At 40.9% G+C, this 19,893-nt stretch overlaps 1 protein-coding gene across 1 annotated transcript in view; it reads left to right on the top strand.

The window, feature by feature from the left end:
• Window positions 1-19,157, top strand: part of NXN (nucleoredoxin) — a 181,402-nt gene extending 162,245 nt beyond the window's left edge. Inside the window, exons 7-8 of the mRNA XM_075589592.1 lie at window positions 2,567-2,691; window positions 17,640-19,157. Of these exons, the coding sequence (XP_075445707.1) occupies window positions 2,567-2,691; window positions 17,640-17,822 (308 nt within the window). The 3' untranslated portion in view covers window positions 17,823-19,157. The remainder of the gene's footprint in view (window positions 1-2,566; window positions 2,692-17,639) is intronic.
• Window positions 19,158-19,893: the final 736 nt, after the last annotated feature.

Genomic DNA, 19,893 nt, shown 5'->3' with positions numbered 1-19,893 from the left:
GAGTTGCTGTATGGATCCTTCACGTGGAATGCCAAGAAGCGCCGTGCTGGTTCTCCTCTGCCTGCAGCCCTTCTCCGTGACTTCCTGGTTGATCCTCTGGTCTCGCGAGACTAGCCCGCTGACGTCACTCCGCCGAGATTTTGGCCGAAATTTGGATATAATATCCAGTAATGAGCAGGGGGTTCTGCTGGCATGTGATGTTGGATAGGGATGCTGAAAGTTTGTCTTAGAGCCTCCTCCCTACTAGTTTCGTCCTGGAACTAGGACTTCATCTGGGGAAATATATGTATATATATATATTCAGATATGTTGCTTTTTAAATAGAAAAATGGAAGATGTAGAGTTGTACTGTATGTCTACAAGCTTTTGAAGGCCTTCACAGTAGGCCTGTGAGGTTCAGAAGCTTGTTCACTGTGAAATATTGCTGGTCCAATAAAAGGTATCATACTACCTATTTTTTTCCTTTTCCTATTCTCCACATAAAATAAAAGACCAATATGGCAAATAATTTGTTTGTGTTAAAATAGTTAGGATTTAGAAGGCAAGGTTACTTATTGTGTAGTGAACCACAATTATATTCACTAGAGAAAAGGTGGCTTGAATTGGATAAATATTTGGGATGTTTTAAGTCACAGGGCCATGCTCATTAAGCTACGATACTGCTGATTGCACTGTTGCAGGTAATTAATGTGACCCATAAAAAGAAAAGAGATGTTGTGGCTATATTAGTGAAACAAAATAATTCTATATGTGCATCAATACAATCTACACACTGACAACTGATTAGCTAAATTGCGGATCGATCTGTTCTCCTGTAATCGATCGCTGAAGATTTGTTTCGGGGTTCACTAAATGCATCTTGGGTCCTGTTCTGCTGCACTGACAGCCAAAGTTCGGTGAGGAAGATCATGTGACCAGGCAGGCACTAGATTCAATTAGTTCACTGCTAGAGTGGGCAGGGCTCAAAGAGGTGATGCTGTTTAAAGGGATGGAGGTATTTGTCGTGTTTTCCAGCTCCTGAAGGTCAATAAATGTAAAGTAAAGGTACATATATTGAGCAATATTAACACTGATGAATGGGAGCAGAGAGGTTCCGCGGTAGAACAGCTGTGAGTGAGGGAGTACGGCCTGAATCTGGCATTGAACTCTCTGGACTGAGAGCTTGTCTGTCTGTCTGTGTCTGTCTGTCTGTCTCTGTGGTTTAGAAATAAAGCCAAATAATGAGAGCTGCAAAACAATTGAAGCAAACCACACACATGCAGGAAAATAGTGGAGTGTTTTCTAGAGACTGCTTTCTTCCTTTCCGTTTTGTCTAACACAGCAACGCCAGTTTCTACGGCTACACACACTTTCTCGTTGCTAAATAGAACAAGGGGGAGGGGTGATAATCTGTTTTATTTCCTTTGTTCTGGGCTGGTTATTAATTCATGGGAAGACAGCGTGTGCGAGTCTGGGAAGGGAAATGATTCTCTCGCTTCCTGTTTTCCTGCTGAGAGCAAGATTCAAGGCTAGAGAAAGTACCTGTAGTACTTGACAAAGCTTCTGCTCAGGGGTTTTGAAGCCCATTTAATTCTCACACAAATATCCAGTTAGCTACTTTGTTGCTGAAGTGCATTTCAAAGCAGCAAAATATATAACTGGAGATAAAGAGTTAATGAATCGCTGGCAGTGTTTAATGCAGCCTCTGCTCCATACACCCCTTACAATTCACTACATAAGGACTCCCCCCTCCCCCTTTGCATAAACCAAAGAGGTGCAGTTGGAGGAAACAGATTGCTAATGGGAGAAAGAGAGATTACGAGCAGGCCAAAAAATGGCTTTACATATTTTTCTCTGAAGTACATTGATCCGAGTCAATACCATTAGTGTAAGCAGTGCAGGAAATGCCATTGTGGAAGTTCCATTAAAAAGTAATTGGTACCGTTCTTGATTGCATGATTTCCCATAATACTTGTAAGCAAGTGAAAAAGTCACTTTAAAACATGTATGATGTCATTATTTTTGCAAGACGCTCAATTGAAGGTAAATCCTTTTTTCATAAAACAAATATGGAAATTTTGGTTTGTAAATGAAAAAGGTGATGCATCTTACCACCTAGTGAGTGTCGACCACAGTATAATAATGCGTATCCTGTCATTGTGCTTTGTCTACCAATGTTCCTTTTCATTCCTTTCTTTCCCCTTAGGCCGCGCTTATAGTGCACGCGTCGGAGCGACGCCGTCATCGCAAAAATCTGAAGCCGGCGAAATTTGATTTTTAAAGGGCCGTTGCGTCACGTGACGGCCCTTGAACAAATCAAATTGCCGGAATACCGCGACCCCGCCGCCCGGCAAAACATAAGTTTCGCCGATGGCAACGAGTGACGTCACCCGCCGTGTTGCTGTCGCCAACGACGGCACCATAGGCACGGCCTTAACCATGCTTTTCGCTGTCACTTCCTGCCACGTGCATGAGAAAAGTGTAGATTGTTTTACTGCTTGAAGTCTTTAAGACAATTTGACAACCTTGCTCTGCTCCCTTCACTGAAATGCATGACGAGGATGGCAACGTTTCTTCTCTCTTTCAGACTCGGAGGATGATGGCGAGTCGGAGGCAGCGAAACAGCTTGTTCGGCCCATAGCAGAGAAAATTATAGCACAATATAAAGCCAAAGAGGAGGATGCACCACTACTGTTCTTTGTTGCAGGGGAGGTAAGTGCAGCACAGTCTAAGTAACACAACCATCCATGTAAGAAAACTCCGGTCTATCTGCATTCCACATTTCTGTAGGTACAGGAACCAGACGCTGTTTGTTTTATTTGTTAAAGGGCTGTGCAAACACCAAATAAACATGATGGGCCATATCATAATGGCTCCCATACTATTTAATATTATTATGCAGTGCAGCATGATTACTAGGGGAATTTCCACTTTGAAGACCTGCTCCAGCTTATCTTGTCCAATCTCCATCCTGCTTCTTGCCATCATTGTGATTTGATATCTTACAGCAGTTTTATTCTATTTAAATATATATATATCTATAATACTAGCTTTTGTGCCCGGCTTCGCCCAGGGAATGTAATATTGAATACATGTCCCCCCCCCCCCCTGCTACCGGCACATCTCCCAGCCCCCTCTTCCCCCCCCCCTCACCTCCCTGCTGCTGGATATAGTGCGGGTTGAGATTTGTCTCTGTCTGTGTGTGTGTGTGTGTGTGTGTGTGTGTGTGTATGTGTGTGTGTCTCCCCCCGCTGCCGGTACATGCCCGCCACCCTCCCCCCCGCTGGTACATCTCCCCCCGCTAGCTGGCACATCTCCCCCGCACATCTCACATCACACACACAGCCCTGATCCAGGCAAGGACACGCCCCCTCCCTTAGTAGCCACGCCCCCCGCCTCCTGCTGTAACAGATTTGCTGGACAGCCGAGGGACACTTAGAATGTCCATAATTTGGGAGGTGAGTCACATTGGAAGCTCAAAAAAGTTGCGTTGACCTACAAATCCGCAGCCGTTTCTGAGATTTTGATGCTTCGAACATACAAACAAACAGACACGGAATCCAACTTATAGTATAGATATATATATATATATTTGAGAAAAGAGAAGAAAAGAAGCGCAAGCTCCATAGCATAATACTGTATGGGTAACTTTAATTATACAAATGTTAAAAAGGCTCTCTTGGACATACACTCACGAGAACTGAATAAAATAGCGTTTGTGAGATTCAATCTCAATAGCAGTGACGTCACCATCAGGGGTAGACAGAAGTCCTATTCGCCGATGGAACAATAATCCCCAACTCGGTATGGCACAGATTAGATCAACGGTTATTCTGCGGTCCTTAGCATACCTTATCATTTGGTACACCACTTGTTTAGCCACTATTAATATTATACACATAGAGGTGCATTTTATAGCGTGTGTGTATGTATGTATATATATATACTTAAATAATTTAAAAAAAATACTAGAACTACTATTATTGTTGTTAGAGTTGTAGTACCTATTTTAGCCCTGCCGGTATTGTAAATAGATTCTCATCTAGAAGAAGAGTTGTGTGTTATTTTCAATGTTCTTTCAAGTATATATATACTATATACGTGTGTGTGTGTATATATCTATATCTATATCTCGATCTCATACAACAAAAACACCAAAGCAAATATGTTTCTAATTCAGAATCTGATTGGTCCAATATACTGTAATCTGTGTTATATTCTCACAGTTATGGATGTGCATATAAAAAGAACGTCCCTCCAACCTTCCAATATTAAACCAGAATAGCAGATATAAAGGAAATTATTTCAAGTCCTGTTCTAGTACTGGAGAGGCACCACAGAAGATCAACATTTCATTAGCATGGTCTGCTATGCATATTTTGGCTACTTTTAAGGTTCTGTTTTCTCTGATAAGTGGCAGCTGTTGTATGTTTTAACGGCACTGTATCAAAAGCACCATGTTTATTTTCTGAGATTAGGGAGGATGAGTAAAGCATATGCTTCTGTATTAAGTCGCACCATGTATTACTTTACTGAAATCAAGCAGTCCGTAGGTTTCCCTGCTTTTCATTGTTCAGTGTTTCTCGCAGTGAACCATGACATCAGCTCTTGAACTGCTTCCCTGCAGACATTCACTGTGGGTTGTTGTATAGTGCTCTCACTTTCTGCTTCCCTCCACACACCCAGAATATCAAAACATTCAAATCATCTCCTGCTCTTCCCAGAGCAGAACAGATTGATATTGTTTTGGAGAGCGCATCACAAGCATTATAAACAAGAGACAAGTAAGTCAGGAGTGTTCTCACAATTTTCTTCATCATGCTAGCAGTCCAAGCATGTTTAGTTGTCCTATTACAGATACTTGGCACTGATACTTGTTAATTCACTCTAAACCTTTCAGGACACTTGAGTTCAATCATGGTTTCTAAAAATCCTCTGCATTCTTGGAAGTGTGGTCCTGTACATTATGTTTAGATAAGGTCTGCAAATCTCAAAATGCTACAAGATACAGTATGAGAACCAGAACTTGACCAAACTGGGCTAAAGGTTCGGGGCTAGTCGGCCAACAATTCGGCATTCAATTTCTGAAATACATTACTGTAATTGTTAAAAAAAAAAATATATATATATATATATATATCAGTACTTAACTAATCAATAATCGTCCATTTGAAGGAACATCGCGACATTTTATTTTTACAGGAGAAAAAAAATGAGTGTCCTACAGATCTATCCGTGCAAGGTCCAACAACAATGTTCATCATCTATATACACTGGCATAACTTCGAAAGATATGACAAAACCAGCACTAAACAAATACTGTAGGAGCATCTGTACTATTTTATATAAAATAGCATCAACGCTCATATTTGTCCAGAGCTGGCTTTGTCATATCACTTTACGGTTATGTCCGTGTATTTACTACCATGAATTGAACACTGGGAAGGTTTTTTCTATAATTAAAAGTGCCTGGTATCAGTAAAGGATACAAATATTTCCACAGCATAATGTGAGGAAAGAAAAGCACCTTGACATGTAATTGTGGCAGTTTAACTCCACTTTTCTGCGCATGGCAATGCAGAAAAATGCATTTGCACAATAGGTAGTGTTGTCATTTATCAGACCACTACCATAGTGAAGTTAAAAAGTCGTACTTAATACAGTACTTTGTTTATAATATTAAAACAGAGACTGTTCTGTAAAAATGCTTCCTTATACATTTCGCCCAATCAGGGCATTGTCAAGGGTAATAAAATATGTCATCCGGACAGGACTCTTGACTCCTATCTTTCCCACCACACACTGCAGCAGCCCACAGAGCACATCCGATGAGGAACTTCACAGTGGCAGTAGCACTGCTGAAACTATTACAATATGAAACAAATCAGGAAATTGCAGAAAGAAAAGAAACGAAACCCTTTTTTTTATTCTAGTAATGCCATGGCATTGATTTTGCTGAATGAGCTGAAGCATTTTGTGTTCCCTTTAATTTAGACCCTGAACTTGTGCCGGGATTTAGAGAGACAAACACTGCGCATGCTTAAATCAACGAACTCCGATATGCTGTGTGCACCTTATAGGGCCAAAGAGAAGAAAATGAGGCATCAGCCCCTTAACATTTTAACAATGATCTTGTTAACCAAAAAAAAAAATACCAATTTGGTACGTCACTTTTGGCATATTCTTGATGCCTTTTAGGCAGCTTCCTATTTTCCACAAACCACGGTCACCTGCCGAGAGAACCAATTTATAAATGCATTATAGTAGTCTATGGTCATTTTTATTACTATCTATAATTGGGCATTATATTTATACCCAGTCTAATCCCCATGCATCATTTGTCTTGTACAAGTTACTGAGTGAATGCAAATATCTGCATGCGTGAAGCCAGATGTTCAGATTCATCATATTTTATCTTTGCTGCTTAGGTCTGATTATGACTGATTGCTCTTCTATACGCAAAAGGAGAGGTGAAAAACAAAGCCGATCAGTTTTTATATTCGACCTAGCAAACAAAAAGCACAGATTTGCAAACACCTAATTTATCTGTGTTATCGCTTGACTTTATCTCATGGCACTCTTGTCAAAGAATGTGTACATGATATGTTATGGTATTCTTGGATCCTGGCGGTGTCATTATAATAGCTAGAAAACACTAAACAAACAAGTTACCATTTGGTTGTCATTTTGAAGTTTGTGTGACGTTAGTGGACTTTAGATATTAATTAGGTGCAATGTGTTGCCGTTATGGCTTGTGGTGCCTGCAATAAATGAATTATCTAGCATAGCGGTGTCCAATACATTTGCCACTCGCCACATGTGGCGAGTAGGCCAATGTATTTGGGCGAGTGAGGGTACCGGGGGAGAGCCAGGAACTCTGCCCGGCAGCTGCAGGGGGGTTCAGCTTCCCGGTGGCTATGAAGTGTGGGGGGGAGAGGTGACGGCTCAGCTGTCCGACCACTGCGGGTCGCACCTAGTGACACAGCACCACCCCTGTGCACCGAAAGTTGATCCCGCTTCTGCCCGTGTGTTCAGAGACCTCCCCCAGGTAAGGTGTAGGGGTTATGTGTTTATTATATGTATTTGGGGTGTTGGGGTTTGGGGAAGCTTAGTGTATGTATTGGGGGAAGGGAGAGGAGTTGAGTGAGAGGAGATGCAACGCGGCGGGCGGCTCGACTTGTGAGTGTGCAACACTATTGTGACTGCCACGAGAAGGTGGCGAATATGGAATGACGACAACCACCAGTGTTGCTAGCTTTGAATTCCTATTGGACACCGCTGATCTAGGATAATTATCGTTCTCCAATTTAAATTCCTGATTCCTTTTCTAAACTACTTTTGATGTCATCATTAGTCGAGAGAAAACTAGCGACTTAGAGTTTTTGCTTATACAGAGAAAATATCAAACACCCAAAAACAGTCTCATCGTGGAAGATGGCCATTTAAAGTACCAGTCTTGTTATTTCTAAAGCAACTTAATACCTTCCTGCTATCTGATTTGACTCCTAACCATGTATCAGAATGACCTGACATAATCCAAAAATGGCCCAGCACTCTAGAAATATATAAAAGTATAAATAGAAAATTCACATACTCTTCAGGGAGATTTCTTGAATTCCTAGGTTTATTTCAGGAAATCACAAGGTTTACAGAAGAAAGTGGTTAGTCACATACTGATATAAAGAGACTTATCTGAATCAACATTTTCAAGGCCCCTTTTCCCTTTTCCAAGCTTACCATTGGTGTAATGATCCCTCATTTAAGTACCTTTGGCTGATCACATGTAATAAGGTCCCTGAGCACCGTCCTAGCTATGCCACCATGTTGAATGATGCACTTTTAGTTACATCAGAACTTTTATTAGTGTGCATCTTCCTGTTTCATGTATGCTAGATGCATCCCATGGTACCTTCTAACGTACTTCCGAGCCTACAGGGATTAATTTATATCAAGGCACAACACGGTGGGCCTGAATTAAACCTACTAGTCTGATATTTACGAATATAAAACCACCCCATGACTGCACACCTACAATGAACATGTCTAGTATCCCCCAACATGCATCATAAATCTTACATATGTCCAGCCCCCTTTCCCCGTTCTAGGAAAACTACGTGTGGTGCGTTGTCTGATCCTCCGATGCAGGGAGCCTGGGATGATTACAGTCGATCTGATGACAGCGCCTCCACCTGAGAGGGATCCAAGCGCAGTTGGATAACCCCTTTCCAGGAATACACAGTAAAGAATAAATATACACACAGTTATATAACAACTGATCTTTACTGGTAACACATAACTAATAACACTATACTATGCAGGCCTCGCATGTGGTGTGCCTCTCTAAGGCTCATGGAACATGTAGTTCCTGCGTGGAGCCTGCCTCCAATGGCCGCCTCACTACACCCTTCTGCGCATGCGTTGTCTCGCGCATGCGCAAGCCACTCAAGATGGCGGCCCCCGCTTGCTGGGTGGGCCGCGGAGCTCCGCCGGACAGATCACCCCCCTGCAACCTCCCGCAGCGCCGCTGTAGCTCCCCCTGCTCTGCTCCCACATCGGAGGTAAGGGAGGGACTGGGGGACCTGGCTACATAAGCATAAACTTGACTAATACATAATTTCAACACCAGAAATTGCAATCTTCATAAAATTTGACTGGGCTCCTTGCTTGAAGAAAATGTTTCACTTTAGTTCCACTTGCACACTGATCTAGGAGCCACTGGTCTAGTACAAAGAATGAGAAATGAATCTCTAAATGGTGCTGATAAAGTGCCATTTAGGCGTGAAACGCATCAGAGGACCTCCTTTGTAGCTGTTGCTACTATGCATCTTTAATAAAGCATGTTTTACCTTTGCAATCAGCCTCCAGTCCTATTTGCAGCAGTGCTCTACCATTTTTTTCCTTGTCTTACCTAGTACAGGTTATACACCAGATGTAATAGCCTCCAGATAAAGGTGTGCTGCTCATTCAAACGAGGACATCATCACTACCATTTAAAAGGATGCATGTAACCATACTGTAGACACTTTTTATTTATTTATAAAAATAAAACATGGTGTTCCTATAGGGACTCTGATAAATGAGAGAGGGGGGGGAGAGAGAAGGTGAATGTGTGTTCTTGCTACATACAGTCTGTGATGGGGAATGGTGCTAGGAGCAAGGTTTGCACAATGAAACAAATACTTGTTGAAACAAGAAAATAAACCCCTGTTAACAGCACTCTATTCCTAGGTGGGTGGATGTATTTATTAAAATATAACCTTTTATGGTATTCATATAAAATAAAGTTGGACAAACTAACATACAACTTGTTTGACGCTACACAATAAAAGGCTGGAATAAGAGAAGCACAGATCCACTTGACTAGTGGCCTATATCATAGCAGGCCCAATTGTGTATAGGGATCTGATATCTCTTAATATTTGTTCACCCTCGTCATCATATAACTGTGAAGAGGGATCAAAAGCCTCACAGATAATGTACACATCAAGGTGTACCTTGGTGTCTTAATTGTTATCAGTGGGTAGTGGTTCAGTCATGAAGGATGTAATGGCATAGGTTGCCACGATAGTAGTGCACAGTGTAGCCTAATAGTATGGGTAACACTAGTTTATATCCATGTGTCCTGGCCAGCCACCAGTTGTCACACAATCAGTGCGATCAGGCTCATAGTATACTGATCCCTATTGGTCCACATTAGAGTATAGAATATTGCATTTTATAGATAATGTGTGCCTAATCTGCAGTGGTAGTGATCCTTCAATCTAATATACCTTAAGAATGGTGCGTGTGGCCGCTACATGACGTCATCACATTGTTCTGTAGTGGGGAGTGACTAACACACTTGCGTCTGACATAATATTGCTACTAAGTTCTCCAGTATTTGATACTATTATATTACTATACCAATAGAGCAGGCCTGCACAACTCCAGTCCTCGAGAGCCGCAAACAGGCCAGATTTTCAGGATTTCCCTACTTCAGCACAGCTGGCTCAATTAGTGGCTCAGTCATACTGAGCCACTAATTGAGCCAACTGTGCTGAAGTAGGGATATCCTGAAAACCTGGCCTGTTTGCGGCCCTCGAGGACTGGAGTTGTGCAGGCCTGCAATAGAGAGTTGTCTAAATCCTGTACTTTGAGACTACTATACTTGATGATATTGCCATTCTTAAGGTATATTAGATTGAATGATCACTACCACTGCAGATTAGGCACACATTTTCTATTAAGTGCAATATTCTATGTGGATCTGTGTTTCTCTTCTTCTTCCAGCGTTTTATTGTGTAGCATCAAACAAGTTGTATGTTAGTTTGTCCAACTTTATTTTCTATGAATACCATTAAAGGTTATATTTTAATAAATACATCCACCCACCCACCTAGGAATAGAGTGCTGTTAAGAGGGGCATCTTTTCTTATAGAGACTCTGAGTTTAACGTGGTGAAATTGACCCCTTATTTATAGAGGTATCAATATCACACTAGGGATATACCCCCATACTGGTCTTACGATACTTGCGGACCCCAGGGAAGGTACCTGTACATACACGACAACAACATAAACTTGCGTACTTAAAACACAGGGATCACAAAGGTAGAGTATTGAAGATAGGATAACAGAGGAGAACATAGAGGACGTACCACCAAACAGGGGTAAACTTCAAGCAATGACCATGCTAGAGGACGCAGTCTAAATGGACGGCCGGAGGAATTCTTTAGTAAAAAGTTCCTGCTCAATATACTCAAATTACCTGAACCACACGTGCTGTTAAACATGTCACTACACCTCACATATTGCAACTTAGATCGTATCCCTCATTGAGCCTTTTTGGGGCTAGAGTTTGTAGCGTACGGATTCAATAGAGTTCCCTCTTCTTGAAGAGGGCTATTCTTTAGCCCCCTCTTCCGATCTGAGGGATTATCGTAATGATTTGTAAATGGAGCGGACATGGGCTATGACTAGCCGCATGATAGTGTTTAGCAACTGGGAGCGTCAAATTAGGCTTCCTAATCGGGGATTTGTGCTCAGAGATACTCTTTCTCACCTCCCTGGTTGTGTGTCCAACGTACAACAAACCACACGGACATTTAAGCAGATACATGAGAAAAGATTCAAAACATGTACTGTAGTCTTTTATCTCCTACCATCTGTCTTGTTGGTTGTTTTCAAATCCGCTTTAACCATGTAATCTCTGAGGTTCCGTGTCGTCCTATCGGCAAAGGGGGGGGGGGGTGTTTGCCCAAGCAAAGGGCATAAATTTAGGATCAAACTCCAAAACAGACAAGTGTCTCTTAACAATTGTCTTGATGGCTGCCCTGGCTGGATTATAAATTGTTACCACAGGTAATCTTGTTTGTCCCTCCCTCTCAGTAGTTCTTCCATCTAGAAGTGTTTTTGAATCCATCATATGTACCTTCTGCACCTATTCTTCTAGAGCATAATGATCACAGCCCCTATTCAGGAATCTCTTTCATGCTCACTGATCTCTCTTGTATCCGGTCTTCCTCACTGACAGCACATTTAACCCTAGGGGGCTGATTATAGGGTAATCCACATGTCAATCTGTCTGGATGGAAGCTGTCGTATTGTAACAGATTTCTGTCTGTGCTTTTAAAATATATATCAATCACTAATCACCATTGTAAACTTTCGTATCCAAAAATTGGATATCCTCCTCAGACCATTCACCTATGAATTTGATTGCATTATGGCACCCATTAAGGTAATCAAGAAATATGTTGCATTTTACTTTCATCACCCTTCCACAGGATGAACAGTCTTTTTACCAAACCCAACAGACTATATGTTCCTTATAAAGATATCATTAGTCACTGATCTTTCCTCAAAATGTGCAATACAAATATTTGCATAGGTGGGTGCCACATTCGACCCCATTGTGGGAGCCTTGTACCTGCCTATAATAATGATCTTCAAATAGAAAATAATTAATCTCCAATACAATTCTCAACAGATCCAATACGAATTCAATTTCTCATGATGGTACTATTTCATTTTTAAATGAGGGATGGTGCCCTCATTTTTTAAATGAGGGATGGCAGGTATCCAAGCTTTCTACATCACAAGTCATCAAGGTCAGATCCTTCATATCACCCTTATATTCTCTAATCTTCTGTAAAAAGTGTGTAGTGTCTTGTACAAAAGAAGGCGCTGTAGTGACCAATGGTCTTTGATATCTATTTAGGAATATCGCTAAAGGCTGAAATATAGTCCGTTCCTGCAACAATTTGACGTCCAGGTGGATCAGTAAGGTTCTTATTCTAAAGATTCTAAAGTACTTTAGTAAATAAAAATACCACTTGTGGTGCATTTGCATGTCTAAGACAGGTCTGCAACTCTGTCTTTCCCCATGATCGCTTGGCAAACAATGCTTACACTGCAGCCAGGGATTGTGGGTAATGACATGCAAATGAGCACAGTGTGTCACTCTTTACATCTCATCCATTTTGACATGGGCCCCTATGAGCTTATGCCTGTCTTATTACACAGCTTTTCAGCACAGCCTGGGTTTAGGAAGTGCATAGCCAGTAAACCTACCCCTTAGAGAGCTTTTTCTACCTTTTGGGTCCCATCAGTGCGAGGTTGGTTGCTGGCTATGTAATGTGAAGCTGGTACATGGGTTTAACCAGACATTAAAAAAACTTATGGTGGGTAAAAAAAAGGTGTCAAAAACCCTCCACCATACAGTGTTAAGTAAATAAAACTACCACTTGTGTTGTATTTGCATGTCTCATCCAGATCTGCAACCCTGTCCTTCCCCATTATCGCTTGGCAAACAGTGCTTGCAGACCTGCCTGAGACATGCAAATGCACCACGAGGTATTTTTATTTAGTGTACACTGTACGGTGGAGGGATTTGCCACTTTTTTTACCCACCATAAGTTTTTTAATGTGTGTACTTTAGATTAAAAAAATTCCTATGTACAATAGTGTGTTCTGCGCACTATACGGTAATTGTGAAGGGCTTTGAGTCCTATTGGGGGAACAATGCAATATGAAATAAATGTATTATAACTATAAGGTGTGTTCAGGACTGGATGTACTTTAATTCTGCTGTGCTTGAAACAAACTGGCCCACTTTTCCAGGGCTGTAATCTATCATGTTATTCAGCAGGGAAAGGAATGATCTTGTATTAGTTTTCACATCTGTTTCTTTTCAGCAGTCCAGTCCATCCAGAGAGGAATTTATTTTAAAATAGGAGGAAAGCGCATAATATGTCATTTCAAAGATTACACGGAGGAGCTGCTCTCGGCTGCAACATGCGAGTGGGCTGTGCTGATGCAACTTCAAACTGTGTATCCCATAAAGGTGTCTTATTGAACAGCACCGTTTAGTGAATATGGCCCCCTTTGTCCAAGTCTCTTGTGAAAGTTGAACATTTTGCTTCTGGATTCATCCTAGGCAGGTGATCCTTTCTAATTCATCCAGCAGATGGAGAATATCGGTGTCCCAGATTTGGATATTTGCTTGGTCCCGGGACACTGCACTCATTGAATGCAGTGTGAGGTAGTGGATTCTTCTTCACTACAGTGCTGTAGGGGCCTCTGCAGTGTTTGGCACCAAGCCTGCTCTCTTCTACAGCAGCAATCTTCCCCCAAACTATTTCTTTTTTCAAGTAACAAATATTGGCCACACAGAGCAGGCTGCACTGGTTTGACCAACAGGAGTTTCTTTTAAAGGCAGTCTGCAATGACCAAAGTGACCTATTACCAGTGCCATTAAAGGGCTTACATCTGGGTGATTTATCACTTTTTTTTACCCAAAGTATTTTTACGTCATTATTTATTTAATTTTTTTTAAAGATCATTTGTAACCTGGGTGAGCTGAGACTTGGGGAGGGTTTTGATTTTCTCTGGCTACAAGGTTTTGTTTGATGTTATTGTTTGCGCTCTCTGATAAGGACAGGTTGGGCTATGGGTAAATAAAACACTTGTTGGACAAACACTCCCTCATTCTGAGGCCCCTAGAAATGCAATTTGTAATGAATTCCCCGTTGAAATGAAGCTCAATCTTTGCCTTTAGCATGATTAGATTAGTCTAAAGAAGCCAGTGCAATCGCTTGCAAAAGGTTGTTTTTTGGACGGTTACATGGGACCTTTAGAGTGCGGTATGAACTTGCAATATCCCAGAGCACATGATCCAGCAATGACAGCCAATGAACAAGGAGAGCGTAACAAGGGGTCCCTGTCCCCATTTCATTGGCTCATCCGAGTCATCTGCAATCACTTTTTTTTTTTAATGAATTTGCAAAGTGTGTCGGGAAAAGAGAGAGAGACCCATTTCCATGAACCATGATTTGTTATATAATGCTGACAGACTGATCAGCATGATATATTCTATCATTTACAAGCATTACAAAGCTCTGACATAAAGAGCTTAGGGTCTCATTAAGGGTCAGGAGCAGCTGATACTGAGCGTGAAACAGACTTTATTTGGCTGCCAAAAGTCTGGCTGCAGCAGACTTCTGAGATCTCGAGCACGCGGCTATGTCCATGAAACTGCAAATAGTAGGTGAGCCGTGAACATGATCTACCCAAAATAATCGCATGTTGTTTCCTGAACGTCATAAGGACGCCCTGGTGCCTAAGGGTTTAATTAGCTGTGGCATTGAGAAGATATGTGATGAAAACACAATTTCCTTTGTTCTGCTGACCACTGACCACTTCGCATTGCTGTCCTCTTTGCATTGCTCTGCAGTGAACACTGTGCTTTGCCCTGTACTGATCTTTTGCATTGCTCTGCAGTTGTACAGAATCTTAACACCACTCGGTAAGCGCATAACATAAGAGAACACCATATAAACAGCCCACACCGCAAGCCATAGTGTAGCGACAAAAAATAGCCACATTTTACAAGTATTTCTTTATGAAAATAATGACGTGTAAACTGGCACACCGCCTGTTATATCCCCCGTAGAGGTGTTGTCTGTCTATCTACCCACTTTATCCTGGAATTTCCTGCTCTGCGTCTTTCACCATGTTCTCAGCTTTCAGAATACTGTCCTGGCACTGCCCCGTGTCTAGAAAGAGAGAGGTTCTGGCTAGCAGTGACCGGGGTAGTTCTGGTGCCCTCTAGTGAAAATTGACAGTACTGCGCATTTTCTTTGTATTTCACTTTTTGGTGCACACCCACATGTAACCAAAAACAAAGTTACTGTACAAGAAACAATGTGGACGTGCAATGTGCAAAACTATTCTTATATATATATATATATATATTTAAAAAGTGAGAAAATCAAAGGACTGCTTTTGCTTCAGATAAACCACAAAAAAATCTAAATACTTCAAATAATTATAGAGAAGTTGAGCATAATTAAAAGGATTGGGGTACACCGAAGCGACTGTACAGGCAGTTTTCAACTTAAAATCTCCATTAACGTCTATGGGGCTTTCCATCAGAAAACGGCCTAAGTGACCACTTCAGAGTTTATGGACATCACCCCATAGTGTGTATTTCAGAAGTTGATGACCACTGATCTATGTGATAATGCTTCTTATTTAGCTCTGATTGTGTATGCAGTGCTACACATACAGTATCATTTTGTAGGCACAATCCTTTCTTGCCTTGTACAGCTTTCAGTCTATTCTGTATGTGTCGGAAGCGAAACAAAATAAATTATTTAAAGATGACACTGGGGTTTAACCACTTCACTGCTAGAGGGGCTTGTAACACATTGCTCTGCAACGCATTGTAGGCTCGTCTGGTAGTAAAGGGGTTAAAAATGTCCATAGTGCATTTTCCTCTAGTCGGCGTTTGTGAGTTTAATATCATAGTTGGCTAACTGTTTAGTTTACACAATCAGGTTTGAAGGGACATGTGTCCCTTCTTAAAGCACGTGTTAGGAGCGCTCAAGTTCCCTTTACGTAAAGGAGAAACGTCTATCCTAAATGTCTTCTCGCTCCATAAATTTAGCAATACATTTGAGGCGGCATTTTGTCACAAAGAGATTAGTGTCTGGGCTAAGGACCGAGATCTGATTCTCTCGTATAAAGCCCTCCATTCAATGTGCTCTGAAGTCCCTTCCGGGTGCGAAGAGTTCAACTCCATTCAAATGAAAGGGATTAAAATCTTCTCCAGCATCAGGAAGGGTCTTCACAACATTGAGTAAGGGCCTAAGTCTATAATAAATACTTTTGTCTTATTGGAATATTATGCCTCTTAGTAGCGCTTTTATGTGGATTCCCACCTTCATTGGAACTTGGTTATGATAGGATAGATAGCAACGCGTAAACCATTCACAGCTCAAAAAACAACCAATTTCATGATAGCATAATGGCAAGAGAGAAAAAGAGAAACAAAAATGTTTCTTTTCTTTCAATATCATAATAGTAACGGTTATATGGAGTGTTAACAGCAGCGTGCAGGGGTATGCAGTATATTGGAACAATTGATGCTCTGTATGGAAGATGTGGACCTTGGTATAAGAGTTGGAGCTGTTGTGCTCTAAATAACTGCTGGCAGGAATGACCAAAATAGTGGATAAATAGTTAATTACCTCTATGGTCCCGCTCGATCTCGCAGTCTCCGTTCTGTTGTGGTCCCAGTGTGGCATGTAATATATTCTGTGTCTCTTGTTTTGTCCCCAGTATATGTTTTTTTATTATGTAGTTTAATACATTTTCTTTTCTTTTTGTCTGAACTCAGTGAGTTGTGAGTGCTTTTTGCGTGTTTGTGCTGTCCACCAATCATCTGCAGTGTTTATGATAGGATAGGGAATGTTCCTGTCATAGCGAAACTATTGAAGTCCATCACCAATTAATAATATCCTTCAAGCACCTTCCGAGCAAGTTGGCTCATTGACACTCGTAGAATTTGGGGCTATATTTACTAAGCAGTGCCAAGCCACTAGGCATCTTATGGCGCTGTAAGGTGTGCTATAGCTTGGCACTGGTCAGTAAATATAGCCCATGTAGTTGTATATAGATTATAAATTGTATTAATACACAATGAGCTGTATCAGTTGTGACACAGAATGAGCAAAGCTGCCATGTCACCATTCATGAATCTTTAAGTACACATTCTAATTTTCAGCACTTCAACCATTGTATGCCACATTGGTAAATACTTGTTCCCCTTGTATAATTACATTCATAGGCAGTGGGTGATAAGTTTATTTGGAGTGACAACTTATTTTTTAGATCATTACTCAAGGCCCAAGATTGTTTGAAACAGCGATTTTATGGAATTAGAAGCTCATCTACTAAGGGAGTACTAATATACATCAAAGCGGCCACTGGGGACGTTATCAAACACAATCTCCCATTGACTTCATTAAGAAATTTGGCTAATAATGGGTAATAATCTGTATTTAAAAAGTTAGCTTTTCTAATGATCCTCTTGAACCAGGATCGGACATAACCCGCTCCAGGGTTGTGTATTTGTTACTGTAGTAATAATACTGCTCCGACTTGCCCTCCCGATGTTGTGAACTGAAGTATCACATCTGGATTCAGTCCTAGATGCGCAAAAATAGCACAACGTTTCAGGAGCGTCATAAGGACCCCTCGAGTGTTGTCTCTGCGAATCAAAGCGTCTAAAATCTGTAATGCAGCTTCACAATATGTTTCTGTCCTATCGCAGAACTATTTTGGCATTGTCTTCTAACATTAGCCACAATACTGATTATCTTCTGTTGGTTTATCCAGGACGACATGACAGATTCCCTGCGGGATTTCACCAACCTCCCAGAAGCTGCACCTCTACTTACCATATTGGACATGTCTGCCAGAGCGAAGTATGTGATGGATGTGGAGGAAATAACCCCGGAGATCGTGGAGAGCTTTGTCAACGACTTCCTAGCAGAAAAACTTAAACCAGAGCCCATTTAAGGAGATAACCGCTACAGTATTAATACCCTGCAGAAACAGAGTCATTATTTAAAACCACAGCTGCTTTTTTCCCTCTTGCCACAAGTAACGGATTTTTAAATAGTCTCACAGCTTGGCACGCCTTGTCGTGGTGCCTTTTTGTGTTCGTTTTAAAGACTGTCAGATCCTCCTACTGGACCGTTCGTATTGCCAAGTGCTTCTGCAGAACAAGGTCACCAAGCATTCACTTTACCATAAACACCAGGGCAGGACTTTTATAGAATTTTTCATCACCGGTATATCTAAAATACCCATAAACACTTTTGGTATTATTAAGTAGAACACTTCAGGTTTTGTTATTCCGCTGTAACAGGTTACAGCTTACAGGGAGAGTTTGTTACTTTGTTGTAGTAAATGCATTTATGGGTTTTTTTTTATTTTATGTTACTGGTCCACAACCACAAGAGCCCATAAAATTGATTCTTTGATTTATGGAGCCTCATTCTTCCTTATGCTTTTTGTTTCCACGTTCTGTTTAAATATACACCCCACCGATGTTTTTCTTTGTTGATTGCTTTCTGTGCGTACGAATTGGAGAATTTCTAGGTTTTCAGAAATTATAAAATGGCTACAATACAATTTTGCACGTGGGGCTATCTTTTGTAAATACAGTGACTATAAAAGCCCACACACCTAACCAATATTCAACATTATTGACAATACCAACAAAAAAAAAAGCTACATGGAAAAACTTGCTATGGATCAATAGTCCTTGGCCACATTGGGAACAGGACCACATGACCCATCAACCAGGTCTGAGTAGATGCATCACAAAGCAAGTCCTATTCCTATGATGGAGTTGCAGTGCCGATGCTACATTCTCCATTTTATAATATCTTGAAGCTGTTCACGGTTTAGCACAGAATTGCATGCAGTTAAATCACAAGCCTCACAATGTTTGGTACATCACTTTTACGAATGTCCCCTTTTCAATACAATCACACTTCATTGAAAAATCTGTGATCTATTACAAAGGACAATGGGTGTAAAATATTTGCAGGGTTCATTAAAGACAGCCACCATTATGGATTTTCATATAGCTATGGTCTTGCATCATTGGAACTGCTGCACACACATTTCCTTTGAACTAAATAATTATTCCTTGTGTTCATGAAGAAAGCAGCATAGGTTGGAATGTGTTTTTTACTTGCATATTAAACGCTATATCATGGTTGGAAATGTTCAGGATTTATAAGCAAAGAACAAACTTACAAGGGGGTCAAAGGGATTGGAACGTCATTACGAGTGAACACTGGCATCATGTAGGTATGATTGAATAAATATTTGTGCAATGTGTGCGTGAACAGCAACCTCCTTTTGTTGGAATGAAATCTAAACTATAACTGCACGTGGAAGCACAGAGAAACAGGGATGTGTATGGTTAACATAAGATTTGTATCTTGGGTATAGTTCTAACATTGGATCTGAATGAGAGGTGGGACCAGTGCCCACATGGTGACGTGCCCTATCAATATATTGAAATCATTTATAATGGGCATAACACTTAATATTGTTGAAGAGAAATACTGCTACATAGTCATAGATTTGAAAGCAGCATTCTCTTAAGAACAACATGGTCAGAGATGCAGATTACAACGTACCTTTAAAAAAAATAATAATAATAATAATGAAGATGGGAAAGATTATAAACAATGTAAATGACAAATACATCTTGGGATCCAGCTGGGTGCTAATCACACAACCTTCATACAGACCGGATGTTGACATCTTAGATTACTGCTGTAAAAATCCAAGCTGGATTGAGATGTCCATGAAGTCATCCCACCTAACTTTTTGGCTCCTGCAAGGGTCACAATGGAAATGCAAGACTCACATTTACTTTGAGGGGAAGGAGTAGAGCCATGTAACCGGTGCAATAGTGATCACACCCAGCCCACCCAGTGTGGCAACGTTTTTATACAACTAGACATGTTTGTACTGAAATAGTGCAAAGTTGCATTTCATCATATGATTACAATTTTCAAATTAGGTGACAAATATCTTAGCCCATCAGAATGCCCTTATGTTCTCA

This window comes from Ascaphus truei, chromosome 3 (genome assembly GCF_040206685.1).
Source record: "Ascaphus truei isolate aAscTru1 chromosome 3, aAscTru1.hap1, whole genome shotgun sequence".
Lineage (NCBI taxonomy): Eukaryota > Metazoa > Chordata > Amphibia > Anura > Ascaphidae > Ascaphus > Ascaphus truei.
The sequence above is the reverse complement of the archived record's forward strand: the minus strand, read 5'-3'. Positions and strand labels throughout refer to the sequence as shown.